Source organism: Rhea pennata, chromosome 6 (genome assembly GCF_028389875.1).
Source record: "Rhea pennata isolate bPtePen1 chromosome 6, bPtePen1.pri, whole genome shotgun sequence".
Lineage (NCBI taxonomy): Eukaryota > Metazoa > Chordata > Aves > Rheiformes > Rheidae > Rhea > Rhea pennata.
Window position 1 is genome coordinate 20,464,199 of NC_084668.1, and position 19,398 is coordinate 20,483,596.

At 34.7% G+C, this 19,398-nt stretch overlaps 1 protein-coding gene across 1 annotated transcript; it reads right to left on the reverse strand.

The window, feature by feature from the left end:
- Positions 1–1,221: 1,221 nt before the first annotated feature.
- On the reverse strand, positions 1,222–18,023 carry SLC38A11 (solute carrier family 38 member 11). Its single transcript, XM_062578903.1, has 10 exons — positions 17,949–18,023; positions 15,425–15,559; positions 13,448–13,513; positions 11,707–11,813; positions 11,062–11,141; positions 7,133–7,203; positions 6,029–6,190; positions 4,468–4,580; positions 3,661–3,792; positions 1,222–1,467 (listed from the first exon to the last, which is right to left on the reverse strand). The coding sequence occupies exons 1-10, from the start codon at positions 18,007–18,009 to the stop codon at positions 1,222–1,224; spliced, it is 1,173 nt and encodes a 390-aa protein (XP_062434887.1). The 5' UTR covers positions 18,010–18,023.
- Between the last annotated feature and the right edge of the window lie 1,375 nt (positions 18,024–19,398).

Here is a 19,398-nt window from a genome sequence, read left to right on the forward strand (position 1 = left end):
GGACTTGTCTTTCATAAAACAAATATATTTGATTTAATATTAGCATAACCTCAGCAGAACCTTTAAATTAAGAAAGCAATGCTATTATGGCATCCTATAAATTATTCTGACTCTGATCTTTAGAAGTAAGGATACTTATAATTAATATTTTGAATTAGGATAAAAATACTTCAAGTAAAAGCCTTAAAAAATCATAAGGGCGGGGGGAAAGAACAGGAAAGGTATCAAGTCATTCCTAATTCATCTGAAATGATCTTCACCAGCTGTCATAAGGAAATACTAGCCAAGTCTAACTATTTGGAACTGAAGAATTGGAGTACATTTAGTGAATAGTCTCATATACAAGGCAGATCAGCTGTATAGCTGTATCTAAAAGGCTGAAAAAAAGCTCTGTTAACAGTACCAGTTGCCTAACCACCACATGAAACAACGCATTCAAAATGACTACATAGTGAAATTATAACAGAAAGACACACCCGGGTCTCTCAAATAGTGTCCCCTCCAAATCAAAAAGTTTTAAAAAGTTTCAAGTAAACATTCTTTGCAAATTTACCTGTGTGGTTTTATTCATTTAAAAACTTTCAGTTGCAAGACCACGAATTGTAATTTGTTCAGCTGAATTGGATCAGTTACTGTTCAGAAGGGATATGAAATTGCCCTTCAGGGAAGACTCAGCACATGGGATAAGTGCCTTCAGCACTTAAGGACAGTTACTGCTAAATCAAAGACAGAATTAATAGAGGTCTTTCAATTTCAAAGCACAATTTTAACAACAGAATGTGTCTGGGTCTCTCTGTTTCAGGACTCATAAAAAGTATACTACAGTATGCTAACATATACACATTAAGAGACTATAAAGTTAATAACTAAATGATGTTATCATGGGAGAAGTTTACATTCCTGAACATATCACTTATGGTTTAAGCAATATTGCTGATTCATTAATTAAAAAAATGCAGCCCTTTTGAAAGGTGTGCAAGTTATTCAAGTAATACCTACTGAAATGCATTTCAGAGCATTTCAGTGTCAAAAGTTAAAACTTGCATCTTTTCTGGAAAAGAATTGCAGCATAAAACCAAGTGTATAAATTCAGTTACACAGTTCAGTGTTCTCAGCACATATGAAAACAAATTTGTTCCAGCCTCTGTTCCAGTCTTATTTAAATTAGCAAATAGATTGCTGGGAGATGTACCCGATCTAATCTGGCAATTTGTGTATTTCCTAGAGTGGAAGTGTACTATTGTGAAAAGAAACATTACTAGGGAAACAGTAGAACATTTCTTTTCCATGGCTACATTCCTGGGGATGCAAGATAGTCAAAACAAACCCAACTGTCATCACTAGCACACCGACAGCAAGAATCAGGCAGGATATGATGTTATCTGAATGGTTCCATCGCTCTTTGGACAGCCTTAGATAACATGCTGTTGGGATGATAAAAACAAGTGGGGTGGCACTGAGAACTCCCTGTGTGGGGGAAATAACAATAACAAAAAACTTGTAAGAATATATACGGACATTTGAAGCAAAAGAAGCTACATCATTTTAAAATGACTAGTTAGACTGAAGCAAAAGTAAAGCTGGAAAACGGCCTTCTTCCAGTGTTGCTAGATAGAAAATACGTCTGCACACCCTTGACTCCTGCACGATCAAGCAGTTTCCCTGGTGATTTACCACAGAACAAACACAATGGCTTGTGCATCGTTTTAAAATGAGAAAGCAGGGAAAAAGCAAGCAGAGTCAGAGAAGCATCGATAGTGCTATTTTGGGTGAGGAGCCCTTTTGCTGGGCATGCAGTGTGCCAAGAATACAGACCTTTTTTCCTTTGTAATGTAAAGGCCCTTCTTCCTCTTTTCACCTCTACTGTGACAAACAAGACTCTGAACAACCCCTTTACTTCTCGGATAGAATCCTTGCACTTAGACAGTTGTATTGTCAAATGCATCCCTCCCCCGAGAAAACCCACAAAATATGAGCTACCCATTAAAATATCTGGCTATCAGTTTCTCTTACTAGCGGAAACACTACTGGATTGACTACTAAGCAACCACTTAGGCCTATCTGGGGAAAAATACTGCATTCGTGGAATGCTTACTTTTGAGTGATTGCTTTAAAACAATTTAAGTTCATTACAAATAGGAACTATACATATTTGATCTCGCTAGAGAGACTGGCAGTTCTCCAAAATGATGTAATTTATTCTTATTACCTATAATATATAATAAATATAATGTAAATACACATATAAAGTTCATTATATCAGTATTCAGAAATTTGACCAAAATAGGCACATATGTATGAATACATATAATTTTTTTTATTGGTGTTTATGTGCACAAGTGAATGTTATCTATTTCGAATATAAAAATAGGCAAAAAATAATGGAAAGGGAACTACCAACAGATGCTATGACAGAGAAATTTCAATGGGAACATGTATCCTCACCAGAACAATAACAGTACTGTTTAAAGCTATTTATAAACAATTAAATGAGAGGAAACTATGTAGGTAATTATTTTAAACAGAATAATCTGTAGCTTATCTGGACATTCATACCAGTTCCATAATACAAGTCAAACCATGAGCTGCTGAATCACTGCTACAAAAATCACTCATTACTGCTCAGGCAGTAGATAAACTGCATTGTGGGTCAGAATGATGTCATGATGTGGGCATGCTACTCCTGAGAAGAGTTTTGCACTTTGCATAGAGAACAACTCCCTTCCTCTTGTTCTACAAGTTTTGATTGAGCATGCATGATATAGCTGAAAGTTATAAATGAATGAAATGAATAAGGACATAGGGAGCCAATTCTAAAATATTTCTATTAAAAAAAGCCCAAAACAACAACAAAAATCCCAAAGGCTGCCCTTAAAAGTTTTTGTCCCCACTTTCCGATTTTCATATCCTGAAGCATGAGATCCCCACACTTGCTTTAATTTATCAAAAAATAGCTGACCTGAAATGGAAAGTAAACTACTTAGACAAACCACTTGTCATAAAAGTAGATTAGAATTTTTTACCCATTTTTGAAGACTTTTGATTAAATGTACATTTTGTGTCCCCCCCTTAAGACCGACTCCATTCAATAAGTCCATTTTGTTAACTAATAGTCTAGGACTTCAGTAGACTTCAGTAGTCCCAATCAGCAAAAACAAGTTTTGAATTTAACATCTTTATATAACTTTTTAAGACAACAGGCACTTTGAGGTCCGCTGGGTAAACTCCACCTCGGCTATGAGGCAGTGCCAGACATAGGAAAGTTTACTGGCACGTGAAATGGTTATCTTCTAAAATCACTCAAAACTGAGTAATTTGTCTACTTCATCAGAAAAAGGGCCTAGAAAAAGAAACATTGGATTCAACTTTGCAGTACCAGGTGGAATGAATATTTTAATGATTGTCACTGCAGTTTCAAAACATTTAGCTACCTACTCTGTCTCCAGAATTGTTATGAAAATTTTCCATGTGAACTTGTCCTTCTGAATTTTCTTTCTCCTTTAATTACCTTAAAGCAGTAAATAATTCCTTTTCTTCTCTAACATTTCTAATCAAATACCATATTGCATTAAATAGATTTCTAGAAGAGCTGTGGGTTTTCCAGAATGTGTCTTATTAAATAGTGATTTATTAAATATAAGAGTATTCAGGTTCACTTACATTCAGCTCTAGAACTATTCCAAGGCAGTCATATACTAATGAGATAGCAGTCGCTACAGCAACAATAATTACTGTCACGATAATATGGAAAATTGTTGACAGGTTCCCATGGAAAAACACATTAGCAATCACCTGAAACAGAACCACAGTTTAAAACTTCACTTTTGCTCTTTATTTTAACAAACAGCTTGTTGCAAATCTTCTAACCTTAGTAAACTAAAAGAATTGGTGGGAACATACTGATTCAACTTTACCCATTTTGTTTCAAGAAAGCCTCTTCATTTTCTTCCCCAAATAATTAGTAAAAGTCCTACTAAAATCAAAATTTCAGGGTATAGCTATTTCCTTCTCATTCTTCTGCTATAGAATTTAATCATTTGCAATAAAGTTATTTATTGAAAAGAAGTATTTCCTAGATGGACAAGCTTCCTTCCACAAAGCAAACTTAGTAACCACGGTAAGTATCTACTATAAATACCACATCTACTATCTACTATAAATCTACTAGATATCTACTATAAACCTGGCTATTCTCAATACAATGACCACAGTAGCTGTTATCCTGATATTTATCATTAAATAATTATTAGTATAATGATAGATATTATAATAAATATAATACAGATTCTGGCAATATTATGCTAAGTAGCGCATCTAATACTTCATATTCATTAAATACGACAGGATAGGATATGTTGATATTTCTTATGTATCAACCATAACTATGGTTACAATATGTATTGTTACATAGAAATAGTGCAGTGAACAAGATACCAACGTTGCTAGAGGGAGATGATAAACGCTTACCTCTCTGGTCACAAAACATTCAAGGGGGAAGGTCAGAATCACAGTAACTCCATAACAAAACCTTCCAAACGTAACAAGGTTGTCATCTCTACAGTAGTTTTCAAATATATCTCCTGAAGCATAGTAAAACGTCAGTTATTTTCAACTGCATGATTCCATACTTTCAAATTGAAATGTAAATTACAGAAGCATCTTTCTACTGACACTTAAGACTTTGACCTACTTTCATCACACATATCAAGAAACTATAGTTAGTCACAAATTATATTCAGAAAGAACTTTCATCCTCACCTGACAGCAGCAGTATTTTTAATTAGCATTTATCTTCAAACACATAGTAATGTTTGTCATGTGTTAACTTCCACATAGCAGTCTTCCACAGTGATTTTGTATGAGATTTTTATGTATGAGATTATGTATGAGTTTGTAAACAAAATTGTTTAAGTCAGCAACAGATTTAAAAAAGGTTGTACATAAAAGGAACATTTCCTTAAAAAAAAAAAAAGTTATTCTTAGAACAAAAAAATTACATGACGACCACCAGTGAGATACCTCTGGAGAACTGCATTTTCCTTACAGTATCTAATCACTGCTAATAAGCTGTGTAATTATTAAATATTTTCATGATTGCTAACAAAAGCCTGCCAAGTGAATTCAAATCATCACTTTGCTTAGTAGTTTTAAAGAGTTTGGAATGATGATCTGTGAGACACAGGAGAAACTGTAAAACAGTGATGTAGCAGATCTTTTCTACCTGATTTCTATTATACTATCTTTATGATTTGTTACTTTTAAGGTCATAATGGCACTGAAGAAGCAACCAGTTGTGCTCTAGAGAAAAAAAGTCAGAAGGTTTTGACAGGAGAGCTAGATGATAAAATGGAATCTGTTTACAGTATAGTGATATGCCAAGGAGCAGCTGCAGTCAAGAGCTTTCTATACCTGAAATGTCTCAGTCAATTTGCAATTAGTCTGGCTGGAAAGTTGCACATATGAGGGTAAGTTATTCTCCTGCATAAACAGCACAGGAAGGAAGCAGAAGAGGGACCAACTAGCCTCCCACCTCTGTTGCGAGATAAAAGATACACACAGAGGTTACAATAGCTTTAATTACAGCACGACATCAGTTGTAAAGATAGGAAGCATCTCTAAGTCAGAGCTAGGAAACTACATTAACACAGACATGAAATGACATAAGAAAACATACAGAAATAAATGTCAATAAAACATAGGCGATTTTTGTTCTTCCTGCTCTGTTAGGAGATCATGTGAATAGATTTAGTCCTCAGAAATCTTTGGATTAGGGAAACATCTGATGGGGACTTTCACCACTGAGATTTACACTTGGAAATTTGTTACCTCTTGGCACACAGCTAACTTTGTACCTTGTTTTGGTTGTTCAATACCTACAAAAAAAGTTTCTTCTAGCTATTTCTTTCCAAACATAATATAGCTTTGGAACTTCAGCACCTAATAATGCATTAGCAACAGAACTCAGATTAGGAATGTGAAAACATAAGGATTGCAATGAACATCAAAATAAGTGCATTGATCAGTTTACCTTCTGTGTATTCTGCAAAAGTCATGTATCCACATGCAGCAAACACTACACTGATAATAACAGCGAGTGAGACTGAAACATGTGTGATTCGAGACCAGTTGTTTAAAGTAGGTTCTTCCAGAGAGCCATAGATTAAAAAGCTGTTATGGTGGCAAATGAATGCTGAAACACACATCATAATTAAAACAAATACATGAATTTATGCATATGTATATAAAAAAAATAGTGGAGTGCATATTCTAAGGCAGGAAATACAAAACACAGAAACCACTCATTGTTGCATAAAAACATTAATCCTGCAGTCAGTAACAAAAGTAAGTAGCTTGAACTTGTTTGATTCAGTGCAGGTTGATCTGTTCAGGGTGACACGATTCTGATTACATCACCCTAACACATCACATCGTGTCATCCCAGCCTCTCCTATCCACCTCTCCATTCCAACTTCCACTTTCTTCTCCTATCCTCCTCTTTAGCACAAGAGCCCAGCAGAGCTTTTAACTCCACAGAGCTATTTGTGACTTTAAACTTTCTATGACATGCTTTTTAGGTAGCAGCAAGCAGAGGGAAGACTTGGACTGCCACAGCATTAACACGAAGTAGTGTGCCAGATAACCAGGTAGGAACAGATTTTAGAATAAGGATAATGTATGTGAGTTAAGATTCACCCAAAAGGTTCATTGTGGGAAATAACAGGTGCTCTCTAGCGAATCTGCATGTTCAAGTATAAGCCCTTTCTGTTAGAGGTTATTCAAAAGAAAGGAGAATGGTAATAGCCACATCACTTCACAAATCATACTGAAACTATTGGTGCAGATATTTCAAGATACGAATTATGAACTGGACATTTGAGCTACATTCACATGTCCCACACTGCTTTGTCTGCTACAGTGGCAACAGCCTCTACAACAAGATGGACAGTAGATGGGGATAAAGACTTAAATCATAACAACTAGATTCACCGAGGGATCACTCAGTCAACTTTATTTTCTTCTAAAACAGTTTAACATGAAGATAGAAAAAAAATTAATACACAATTTCCAGCCCCTCCTCTCAAAGTTTTTAAACAGTCAGTCTGAAGACTGAAAATACAGAGAACTGACTTACCAAACGACATCACCCCAATGGCTTGCACTGCATTTGATTTTGCAAATATCCAAGTATTTTCTGATTTGGGTCTAAAACAAATATTTGTTTCAACAGATTATTCTTTTCAACTATCAATTATTAAAATAATGTAAAACACTGCTCTAATACAAAACTGCTAGTCAGATCCTCACTCTCCATGGTAGGCCACAGTGTTCATTAACAGAATTTGAACACTGTTAGATTGCCTTCTCACCTCCCTTGTTTCAGTTAAAGCATTTCTGAGACAAGTTTGTATGGCCAAAAATGTCAGTCTGTTCCAGTGATCAATTCTGCAAATAAAATATCTCTTAAAGTCTCCATATATCAAGAAACAGCAGCTGGGAGGATAAAAGCTGTTACTAGCTGAGGTTATCTCAACTCAAAATCTCTTCTGACTATTTAGGAACAGTTTCTTCCTTTGAATCTACACAGGTAATCCATAGGCTCTAGAGAAACTTTCTTCCTGGACCAAGTGAGACAGTGTCTTGATTCATACTTGTTCAAACCTTCTGTATAATACAACTGTTCGTAAGAGGGCGTTTCTCACAGTGAAGAGATCCTATGAGCTCCCAAGAATGATAAAAAACCCCATATACTTTCTTATATAATCACACAAGAAAGAATATAATATCCTCCATATCTGCTCCTCTAAGATACCCCTGCTATTTTGGATGGGAGGTAACTGTAATTCTTGAAGGATTATAGAAAACTGTCAACAATCTTAGTTACAAATCCATTTGCTGCATGAACAGCTCTGATTACAGAATCAAAATGCAGGAAAGAGGAAGGGCAGGGAACATCTTTTTCCTGATTTGCAATTTTCTAAAATATCAGATGACGTTCACAAGCCTGTTGAATATTTTATTTTTGAATGTTAAAGCACACACAATGCATTAGCAGAGTAGCTTGTGGTCACAAAGTTGGCTGCTGCTAATTTTGATTACTCTATTCTCATTTAGAAGGAAAGCTCCTGCCACCTAAGGCTTACCTACTATTATCTTACCACCCTGTAAAATAAGTCAGGCAAATATACATAAGTTTAGATAAACATGTGCACAAGTGTACACATAAGTGTGTGTATGGCATACGTACACTAAAAAGAGCATATCAGGAGAATATTACATCACACAATATCTGTTCTGCTTCTTAAGTGATCTCTGTAAGTACTCGGAGCATTCTGCTGCTCCCATTAAAGATGTGATTTGGCAAAATAGACCTTTGCTCTGACACAGTTTTACCTACCTTCTTGTCAGAAATAGTTCAGCGAAGATTACAACTGCTGCTTGCATAAAACAGTGTTAACTGTGAATGTCTGTGAATGATGAAACTGGCTAGCTGTAGAAACAGGAATTTCTTTCCTTATTGATCTTCGCTCAGTGTATAAAATAAGCCATGCTAAACACAAAATTATTTACTGTTTCAGAAGAAGCAGAAGTTAGATGAAACACAATGAAAGTTAACAGGAAGAAGCGTGATGCTAACTGCAGTCATTGAGACCTGTAGTAGCTATAGTACTCAGCAGAAGCTGTAATACAATATAAAAGTTGAGAGATAATGTAACTGTGACTCCTGGAACAAAAATAAAGGACTAGACAAGATGTTCCAAAGAAGTTCTTGGTCAGGAAAAAGTCTAAACTAAAAGACAACAAGATAGATTGACAGTTTGAATTGTCTGTAGGAAGGTGGTGAAAAACCATGACCCTACTCAGTCTTCAGTATACTTAAGAGAAAGTAAGACATAATAAACCTGTTTATGAATTTAAAAAGCATTTTGAGATGATCACTCTTTACCTATGTAAGGAAAGGGAAAAATAAAGAGAAAATAAGAAAACGAAGAAAGAATCAAGCGAAGATTAACACCCCTTCTTGCGGTAAAAGGCACATCACATAGAGCAGATTTCTGCATAGCATAAATCTAGGGACTACTTTACAGTAAATGCTTGACAAAGAAGTAGATTGACTGTTCTACACTGTCAGATTTCCCTGGGTTTTGCTTACGATCTGTCATTTATGCAGAAATGCTCCCAGGTATTAGAGTACATCAGAAGGAAACCATCTTAAAGGAGGGTAAAGAGAAGCCTACGTTCCTGACCTCAGACCCACCTAGCACATATATGAAAGAGAGAAGTCACACTTGACTGAAGGGAACTACATGCTGGAATCAGCAAAAGGCTTCCACTGCTTTGGATTAAAGATCATGGAGAAAACAGCGAAATTTAGGTTTAAATTGGCAGTTAAGATGTCTGATAATGGAAGAATACATGGCAGACTAATTCAGGTTTAATTCAATGTAGGAAACAGACCAACTGTAAAACTTAGATTCAGTGCTATTGCAAAAATAAGATAGGATATCCTTCTGTTTTGATTTAAACTCTAAGAGTTAGACAGTGAATATGATTTCAATCAGCATAGCAGAAAGGAAACAATTAATACTCAGGTCAAGCTTGAACTTCATATTAGTTAAAGTAATTTTTGTCATTGAAGAACAAAGAAGGTAAAGTTATACCTTCCATAGTCCTACTAACTTCCAGTTGCTTTAATTCCCCTTTTTGCTTAGTGAATTACTTAACAATTCTGTATTTACAACGTAGTGTTGGTTTTATTTTTTCAATTTCATCATACATTAAATTTGCCTTTGATTCTTCCTTGCTTCTAAATAACTCAACAGTAAACAACTTTCTACTTTCAAGTTATTTTCCTGAACACTTGGTGTTTCATCCCTTTGATCAGCTGCCAGTTGAGTAATTTTCACATCCCATTTATGTGCAACAGATGCTCTTGAAACTTTTCCTGGAGATTTATGTATTATGCAGACATTGACATCAAGGTTTTCTTTCAAAAAAGAACACCAAGTTGAAATGATCCATCTTTATAAGTTACATACAATATTGCCTTCTAAAACAATGAAGGTAAATTTCATCTCTGAATAAGAAAATTACTTTAAGCAGTATTAATGCATCTGAAGACATTTACAGTTTGAGATAATCTTAATCTATTTTTTGAACATGTTATATCCAGCTACAAGTAGATGGAAATAAAGTATCATCTAACTATTTTTTTATCCAACAACTAGAACTATTGAGGGTAAGTTCTAGATTCAGAGCACTGGATGTTATCTACAGACATATTATGTTCTTCAGACAACAACGATTACAAAGATGATATTGATTAAAAGCAAGTACCTTTGTTTTGTATTTATCATAAAGAAGAAATAAATTAAACCAAATAACCCTTTCTTTACAAATACAGTATTCTTGCCTGCAGACTAACAGAAAAGTAACACTCTCATACTGTCCCTAAACAACTGTATTCCCAGAGTAATACCCCCTCCCCCCCCCCCCAAAAAAAAAGAACCCCAACACATCAAATCATTACAAGTAGTAAAAATTTCTCTGGTGGTCTAGCACAACATAGTGGAGGCTTGGAGATTCCTGAGAGAGAAAACAACCTCTGTTGGCCTAATAACCGATATTACTACCAGCAGAAACTGCACTCCATTTAAGCAAAAAGAAAGTTTATAATTCCCAGATAATCGCCATATCTCTCAAGGTGGAATAATCTTCATTTTGAAAGTCTGAAGTAAAAGGTAGGTAAAAAATGATTACTCTTCAGAAAGTAGTGAATGGAAAGTTTCCATTTTATATATATATATATATATATATATATATATATATATATATATATATATATATATATATATATATAATGGGGGCAGGTTTAGCTCAGTTGGTTAGAGCGTGGCGCTGCTAACGTCAAGGTTGCAGGTTCAATCCCTGTACAGGCTATGCTGAGGGTTGGACTAGATGATCCCCAGAGGTCTGTTCCAACCTTACCATCCTATGATTCTATCGTAGCTATAAAACAGGTTATCTTAGAAATCACTTTGTGACAAGTGAAAGAGTACTTACATTTGTGGACTGAACGTTACTGTTCTCACCATCACAATAACCAGGATGACAATTGTTAAAATCAGAGAAATAAGAGACACCTGTAAGGGAAAAAAAAAAAAAAAAAAAAAAGCCCCACAACTTTACTTTGTGAGCTGCTCATGGTTCTCCTTTTTAGCAGCATGGTCTGCTTTAAAAAGGAACAACTAATAAACAAGTTTCAAAATACTAGGAATGTGACAACAGGAAAATATAGGACAACCTGCTTATAAATAAGTATTTGACAACTAGCCTATTGCAACTGTACCTCTAATTGTAACAAAGACTTCCCACTTGAACACTTGGCACAGACAGTGTTCATTATTTCAAGATCAGACCAATATCGTCCAGTACTTCAATTACACAGTGATTTCTATCAACAGTAAATGGAAAAATCCAATGACTCATAGCTTCTTCTTTGGAGACAAACATTTTGTTGAGACTCTCCAAAACTTTCTGATATTTGTTGGGACAAAAGACAGACTGAACTTACAAAGTATATAACAGATTCTAGCCAGATATAAGGCAATGCAAATACCTTAAATCATGACTGGCACTTGTTTTATAATGCCATACAGAAAAGTGAACAAACAAACAAATTAAAACTCAACTGCTATTATGATTTACCTTTCCCAATTTTGCTATGTCACGATACAGAGATATAGGTAAAGTAAAGATGATGGTGGTAAAAAGAATTATGAAGTGACGGTCAGTAAGTACATTGTCTGGTCCAACTAAAACAGAAAAAAATTGTATGTTATTTCTCTCAGAAACTAAGGTGATAAAAACATAGTCAATATCACTGTGTGTTACCGCCAGCCTTTCAAATCTAATTTGTTTATTTCCTTTATTCAAGATGACAAATACTGAAATAAAAACTAGGCATTAGTTAAGCTTGAGGAAGACATACACAGCATGTGCATAACCATAAGAATTCTGTAAACTCAAACTAAGTGCATAACAACATACGGGATATGATACTGTATCAAACTGGTAATCTGGTATTTGTAAATGTAGATTAGTATTAATCACCTCTTTCATCATGACTGAGTCTATGCTGGCAGACTGCAAGTAAACCATTCTACTACTACTGTCAAGATAAGCAAATTCATAAAGAAGGAACCTAAGATAAGCTCAGTTAAGGGGGTTCTCTCTGACACCTCCTTTTTTGATGACACTTAACACAGATTACTATGTGTAGGCATTGAGAGTATTTGTCATAACATTCCCTAAAATCAACAGGATTTTTATCTACAGCTGGATTTTTTTTCAAGACAAAAGCAAATGAACATAACATACGTATCAGTTTCAGTCAGACCACTATGATTCATGGATTTGAATCAAAGTTAGAAAATCTCTGTTCAGTTCCCTCTTTTCTGCAGAAAATTGTAATGCCTCACTTCCCAGGCAAGCATTCTACCAGCCAGGTGAAAAGATGTGCTGTGCTGAGGGTTCCCCCTACTACAGAAGTCATATCTAATATTCTTTGTCATTATCAGCCCTACTAAAGAGTAGTATGTGACAGTTAAAACTATCTACACCTTTCAGGCTTTACATACCTGCTGCAAATTATAGTCCCCTCATAGAAGTTAAATAGTTCATACAAATACTTGTTTCCACTTCATTGCAGATGTTCTTTTTAGTTTAATTCACCAGTGCAGAATTTTTGAACTCAGCTGGCTTTGTACCAAAGCAGATGACAAACATGCACACAAATTGCTCAATGGGTTCTGTGTGGGAATTAAAGCTCCCAGTACAGGAATGCTAACAAGTACATGAAGTAAAATCTCAAAGTGCCACATCTGTTTTTGCAGTGAATATCTAGAAGAAATCTAAAGCTACATAATGCAGTTCACAACTACCTACACAGATAAGCTTAAGCAAGCATTAAATCTTTTATTTGCAAGTCATCCAGAATTAGTTACTAGGTGAGTATCAGAACTGCTTTTAAAATAATGATTATTATAGCAAATACCCAGAAAATATGACAGCAAAGTTAGGCACACTGACGATCTTATAATCATACTACTGAGGAAAGACTCCTCAGATTTGCTTTGTATTTCACCGAAGCAAGAGGCCTCTTCACTGACACAGGGTCCAAAGACAACTAAGGTCTAAGATTCATATATATATATATACACATATATATATAATAAAAACATTTCTCCACACACAACACACAGAAATGACTTTTAGATCCTCATAAATTCTGAACTCATAGAGAAAGGAGGAAGATAGTAACTTAATTTAAGCTATATTTAAAAATAAACCAGAAATAAAATAATGAGTAGATAAGCCTTCAGTCTAATAGCATGCAAATCCCTAAGTACTTCACTATAAAGTTTCCCCTTTCTTGAATGCATCTTACCTCCAGGAATTCTCTGAAAAACCTTAGTTAAAGTGTCTCCTGTTATTATGTTGTAACTAATCATAGCTTAATGGAAAAAAAAAAAAAAAAAAAAAAAAAAAAGGAAAGCATTGTCAGTACAAGCCAAATACGAGGTATTTGATAAGTACTTAAGTATTTGCTAAACACTTAATAAGTATATAATGTTGATACCAGGATTATATGCCACTATCCCTCTTGTACAAACTCTGGTTAGCACCAACAACTTTCGAGTTTTAGGTCTAAAACAAAAACCAGTAATTCTTTAACATTGCTATTTTTGCCCTCCCCCCTCCCCCCCCCCCCCAAAAGAAAAAAAAAAAAACGTAGACAGTGAAAAAGAATTTGGTCTAATGAGCAAGGCTGTTACTCAGTCTTAGCAAACACACTTACTTCAAAAAGCTGTGTGTGTGGCGGGGGAATCTTTAAAACTGCCTTGTTCATTTCTAACAGAAACTCTTCATCAGTCTATTTTCAACTTTTCATTTATATTCAGTAAACCAAGTTTCCATGTTAGTGTAATAATCCATTCTGAAGTCATATGCACAGAACTTCCCAGCCCAAGTAAAAAGTTACTGACTGACATCTTTTAAGATGTCAGAGGAAAGGAGGAGAAAACAAAGATAGATAAAGATATCAGATACGGACTTTCATTCCTTTCTCCCATTAATAAAAACTGTAGTCCTAACATTCATATTTCACCTACAGTAAAAACATGCATATGTGTGCAGACACATATGCAAACACACATGTAGGTAAAATATATATATATATATATACACACACACAGTCTTTACCCTTTATATATTCATATAGCATACATATATGTACTAGACCTTAACTTACACATACACAACTTCACAATAGCAAATATTTAAATCATTAATATTATTTCTGTAAATAAACTCAAGCACAACTTATGCATAATTAGTTCCCTGGTAACAGCTGAGATCTTTACAACTCTTTTCTGAGTAAAGCCATCAAATTAAGCCAATAGCAATGGATCAGAATTTTTAGAAGTGGTGATTCCAATTTTAGGGATATAGCTTTATACAGTAGTTAATGCAAAAATGCCACACGGTTACCTGCAGTAACAGTAATCTGACTCTCTAAGAATTTCAGCCAATTATAAATGACATTAGATTGATTATTCCTAAAGAAAGAATTTTCTCTGAGGGGACCTACAAGGTCACTGAGTCCAATCCCTTAGTATCTCAGGTCACGACCCCTTGTAGTCTCATATATTAAAGTATCAAGCTCATTTAAGATTTGATTTAATCACATTACTACTTCAGGGGACAGATAGAGCATATTGCTTTTTCTAACTTCCTAATTTATTCTTCTCCAGATTATACATTCGTTCTTTCCTCAAATAGCCTAACTTACTCTTCTTCCTCACTAGTGCTTCCTCCTCCACTCTTCTCCCAACAGAAAGAAATAAACTGTTTCAGTTTTCCAATTTGGTAAGCAAAACAAGCCAATTTCTATTACTCTTTCTAGTATAATAGAGCCTAGACTGCTTAGTAACTCACTGTGCATCAGGCTGAATCTGAGCTTTTGAAGAACAATGATAGCATAGAGTATTCTGTAAAATCAGTTAGGTGAGGTTCATTCAGTGGCTTATCATTAATAGATGTTAATACTTCTGCAAATATCAGTTTGATATATTCCAAAAAACACATTTTCCTTTTCTTTCAGGCACATCAAATTTGTGCTATGTTACCCATTCTAGTAGAATGCTATAACTGATAGCTGCTTTAATCATTGATCTTTAAGTCATTGATCTTTAAATCATTCTTCAGTTCTCAGTTACTTTAAAAAAATATATATATATTAAAGGGACAGACATATGCAGTCTATTTTTCACCACTTCTTCATACTTAACTGCTGAAAGCATAAGGTAGTGCAAAGTGCTAGTTATTTATAAAATTTAAACATTTATATTTTATGTGATCTTACCAATAAATGGATATAAAAACTGAAGAGTTGAAAGAATCAAATAACCTATAAGACCATATGTTTTTTTGACCAGCTCTTGATAGGTGCTCGTACTGGAGAGGTTCCCTCCTTTGATCAGCAGTATAATAGAATAATCTGTTAAAATATAAAATTATTAAAAACAGTAGGTTATTTATTGCTTAGTTTGTTCACTCCTTAAGAAATAAACAATATCTGTATAAAGGGAAAAGGAGATCAGTGGCATTGTGAAGAGCAGGGAAGAGAAATCCTTACAAAGGATTTCAATCCACTAAAGACAAAAGCTGTGGGCTCCCATTGGAGGAAAATTTCAGCTTTCGCAAGTTGAGAAAGTAGAAGCAGCCTCATTTTCACTGGTTTCCAGTATGGTAAAAGGCAGTAAGAATCATCATAAGCACTAAGACCAAAGAAGATTCAGTTAATGTGGAGGGCTACCAAACAAGTGGTACATGCCACTGTATCCTGAAGCATGGTGGAATATGAGGACTGCCTGTGTTATGGTGCTAAAGCTCTGGATCACTTTACTCTGCTATTTAGTTAAGTTTGCAAAAGTAGTCTGGTTATTATTTTGTGCCTTCTCCATTATTTGCCATAAAAATCTACTTTAACCATTTTTATTGAGTACTCTTTGAAACAAAATATACATAAAGTGATTTATCAGGAAATCCAGGGCCTGAATGCCCTTCAAACTGAGACACTTTCTTACATGAGACAATATGCCTTGAGGCAGAGCTAAGGTCACAAGTAAAATTGCTCCCTGATTGAACCTCAACCTTGTATGAGGAATTGTATTAAATATTCCTGTTATTTCAAGCTGTGCTTTAGTAATTATTTGAGCACCATGAGATTTTTCCAGTCTGGATTAGTTACAACTCTGAATTTATTACCTTAGTGCAGATACGTCTTGACAGATAGCAGCTAGACCTTGTCTATTCCTCATCTATCTGGCTTTTACTTAGCCTGCAATCTATGCTGTGATAGCAAGTTTCTTTCTGCTAACAGGATCAGTGCTTGTTGTCTTCTAGGAACGACTGTAATTGGGATATTTGTTTGAAATTCTGTTGAGTACAGCCATAAATTGTGCATAATTCCATTTCACACGCCATTTGTGAAGTTTTCACAATCATTACGAAGGATATTTCTACTGTGTTAATAAGAAAGCCAATCCAAAGAGATTCCCCTAAGCATGTGCTATTTTTGCACAACATATACTCACTTCCGTTATAGTTAGTGGCAGACAGAATCACAAATACAGAAATGTTCACTGTCAACTAAGTTGCATGCTGAGATGATCTTGTACGAAAAAAATACTACTTTGTAGCATGAGGGCTTAGATCCACAGAACTTAGAATTCTAACACATTTATACTTAGATGATCTAATAATGTATCTGTTTGGCAATTTAGGACTGATCCCGATGTCATTCAAAAACATTCCCAAAAATGACATATAGCAAAAATTTCTAAATAACAAGTTTTCACTCATTATTCAGTGAAGACTGGGGAAAGTAAGTGTTGATGTAACATACTTTATCCTACACTTGAAACACTTCAAGTTAGGAAGCTTAACTACAGTAAACATATTTTGCATAACCAAATTATAAGAGTCCCATTTTTAATGTGGTAAAATGCTGTGATTAATTCACATGTTCTGGGCCTATGACTATTAAGTCTTCAAAACACAAAGAAAAGCAAAGGACATGAATCAGATTTCCTATTGAAAAGGAACTTTAATTTCTGAATGTTTATAATAGGATGCATGCTTTCATTAATGCAATTTGCCATCAGTCATAGTGAAGACTCTCCATACTTTCTATATACATTGTACTCATCAAATCTTGATCATATATATGGACCCTCAAATGATATTTGTAAGCCAAGAAAAGTATCAACTGCTGCTTGGCCTACAGGCAACAGAATTAGTGCCATTTAGGCTGGTGTGGTTTATTGTTTTTGAATTTGCATTCACAGTGACTTTACTAAAACTTTCCTTTGAAGTGAATGGATTTACTTATACTAAAGTTTATTTATCATGTGATTCTAAGAGTTGGCCCTTTTTGAAGGTAAATCTATGATACCTTTGTGCTAAACGGTAATTAAATAAAATACTCAGAATCATGGTCCAAAGGTTTTATTCCTGGGATATATTTTAAAACAAGTGAAATACAACGTACTCAAGGTTAACCTCCTAATTAGGGTAAAAAACAGTGGACTATAAACAGGCAATTATGAAATACAAATAAAAGCCATTCTTTCAAATGTCACCTTGACCTAGTCTAGGAAACCAGGCTTCACCAAAATATAAAATGCAAACAAAACCAGCTTTATATGCGGTACAGCATAATTCTCTACTTCTAATCTGCTCAGGGTATTAGTGAGGCAAGTGAAAAAAAATCTTCATTTTTATTTATTTACAGGTACATTTCTTCTAGCTATCAGAAAGCTCAAAGGCAGCCAATCTGTGCAGGTCTAATTTCCATTTTACAATAGAAGCTGCTTCTACAGTACCTGTGATATATGCAACTCCAAATAAAAGCAGTACTCCTAATGGAAAGCCAGCTTGCTTCATTGAATATGGCAATCCTGTAAATGAAAAAAAAATGAGATTATAGAAGAACCTATCCAAACACTCCTTCTATGTGATGACTAAAATAAAACAATATCAATATTCAGATTAAAACAAAGAAACAAAAAACCCACAACACTCCCCACCCCCCGAAAGCCCTGCTTTCATTCCCCCAGATTGGACTAAGACAGTGCAAGGCAGCATACTTCATAACCCCAGGAAAAAAAAAATCTTTTTAAAGGACAAATGATTGCCTACACTTATAGCTCAGCCAGCACCTGCTCAACCAGTACTCAGGTCAATAAGGCAAAAGAGTCATGACATTTACCTCAATAAGACCTTTGATCTGAACTGACACCTCTGAATCCTCAAGGAATAGGGGCTAATCTTCAGGAATAGTAGCAGAAAATACAAGGATTTTTTTTCCCTCAAAACTGGATGTACTTATAAAAAAAGTTGATAAAACTATAATGAAGAGAAGTATACTTACCTATAATGCCTGATCCTATAATAGAATTGATAATGTTAAAACCAGCTGATGCCAAATCACTGTTTCCTCTTTTATTCCTGGGCTTAATGACCAGGGCTGTTTGGTCATCTGTTTCTATCTATTTTAGGAAGATAATGATAGTGTTATAAAATGGAAAAATAGGTGAGAACAAACATTTTGCACATATTTAACAGTCAATTCAAGATCAAATTATAAAAAAATACATTAAATAAATATATTAACTCAGATTTGTAGTGGTATTTTTATATCTCAAATCCCATTTTTTCAGTAAGAAATCAAAGGAGTATTAGGCATCTAATTCCCTTATAAGCCTGACCTATAACCTCCTGCAATACGTTATTCTCTGAGAGAATGTAAGAGGAAGAACAGAGATGTATACAAACTTAGAGGCAGGCTGTTACACAAAGAGCTTTTTTGTTGAAGTCTTGCTCCAAAGGCAGAAACATGAACGAAGTATCTTTGAAAATATTTTGATTAATCTCACTGGTTAGTAAAAATAAGCCCCTGAATCAGGAAAATTATTTCAATAAATTACTTTTAGAATATGGTAGCACCCGGAGGTGCTCTAATGCAAGGTTTTATCAAGCAGTGATCAATCTCAATCAACAATTTAGTTCATTAATAGCAATGACATTGTAACTTTGGCTAGCCCTAAGAAGTTTCTATGGAAAGGTCTAGTTTCAAAGTAAATTTCAAGACACACAGATCTGTATCCAATGGTTTTGAAAATTAAAGTTCTTATCTTCAAACAGCACTTCCTCATAAGCATGTAGTGGTCCTCTACTTAGACCACCACTCTACTGAAAAGCAATATTTTAATATCATTCATTAGACATCCAGTATTTGAATTGAGATTATGTGATTCAAAGGAGGAACATACA

Excerpts from the sequence above, each read along its gene's own strand:
- SLC38A11 (XM_062578903.1), bottom strand. The coding sequence starts at position 18,009 with ATGAAGCAAGCTGGCTTTCCATTAGGAGTACTGCTTTTATTTGGAGTT. Across the intron at positions 13,514-15,424 it reads GTTTTTATATCCATTTATTG|CTATGATTAGTTACAACATA; the intron begins GTAAGATCACAT and ends TTTTCCATTAAG. Across the intron at positions 11,142-11,706 it reads ACATAGCAAAATTGGGAAAG|GTGTCTCTTATTTCTCTGAT; the intron begins GTAAATCATAAT and ends TTTCCCTTACAG.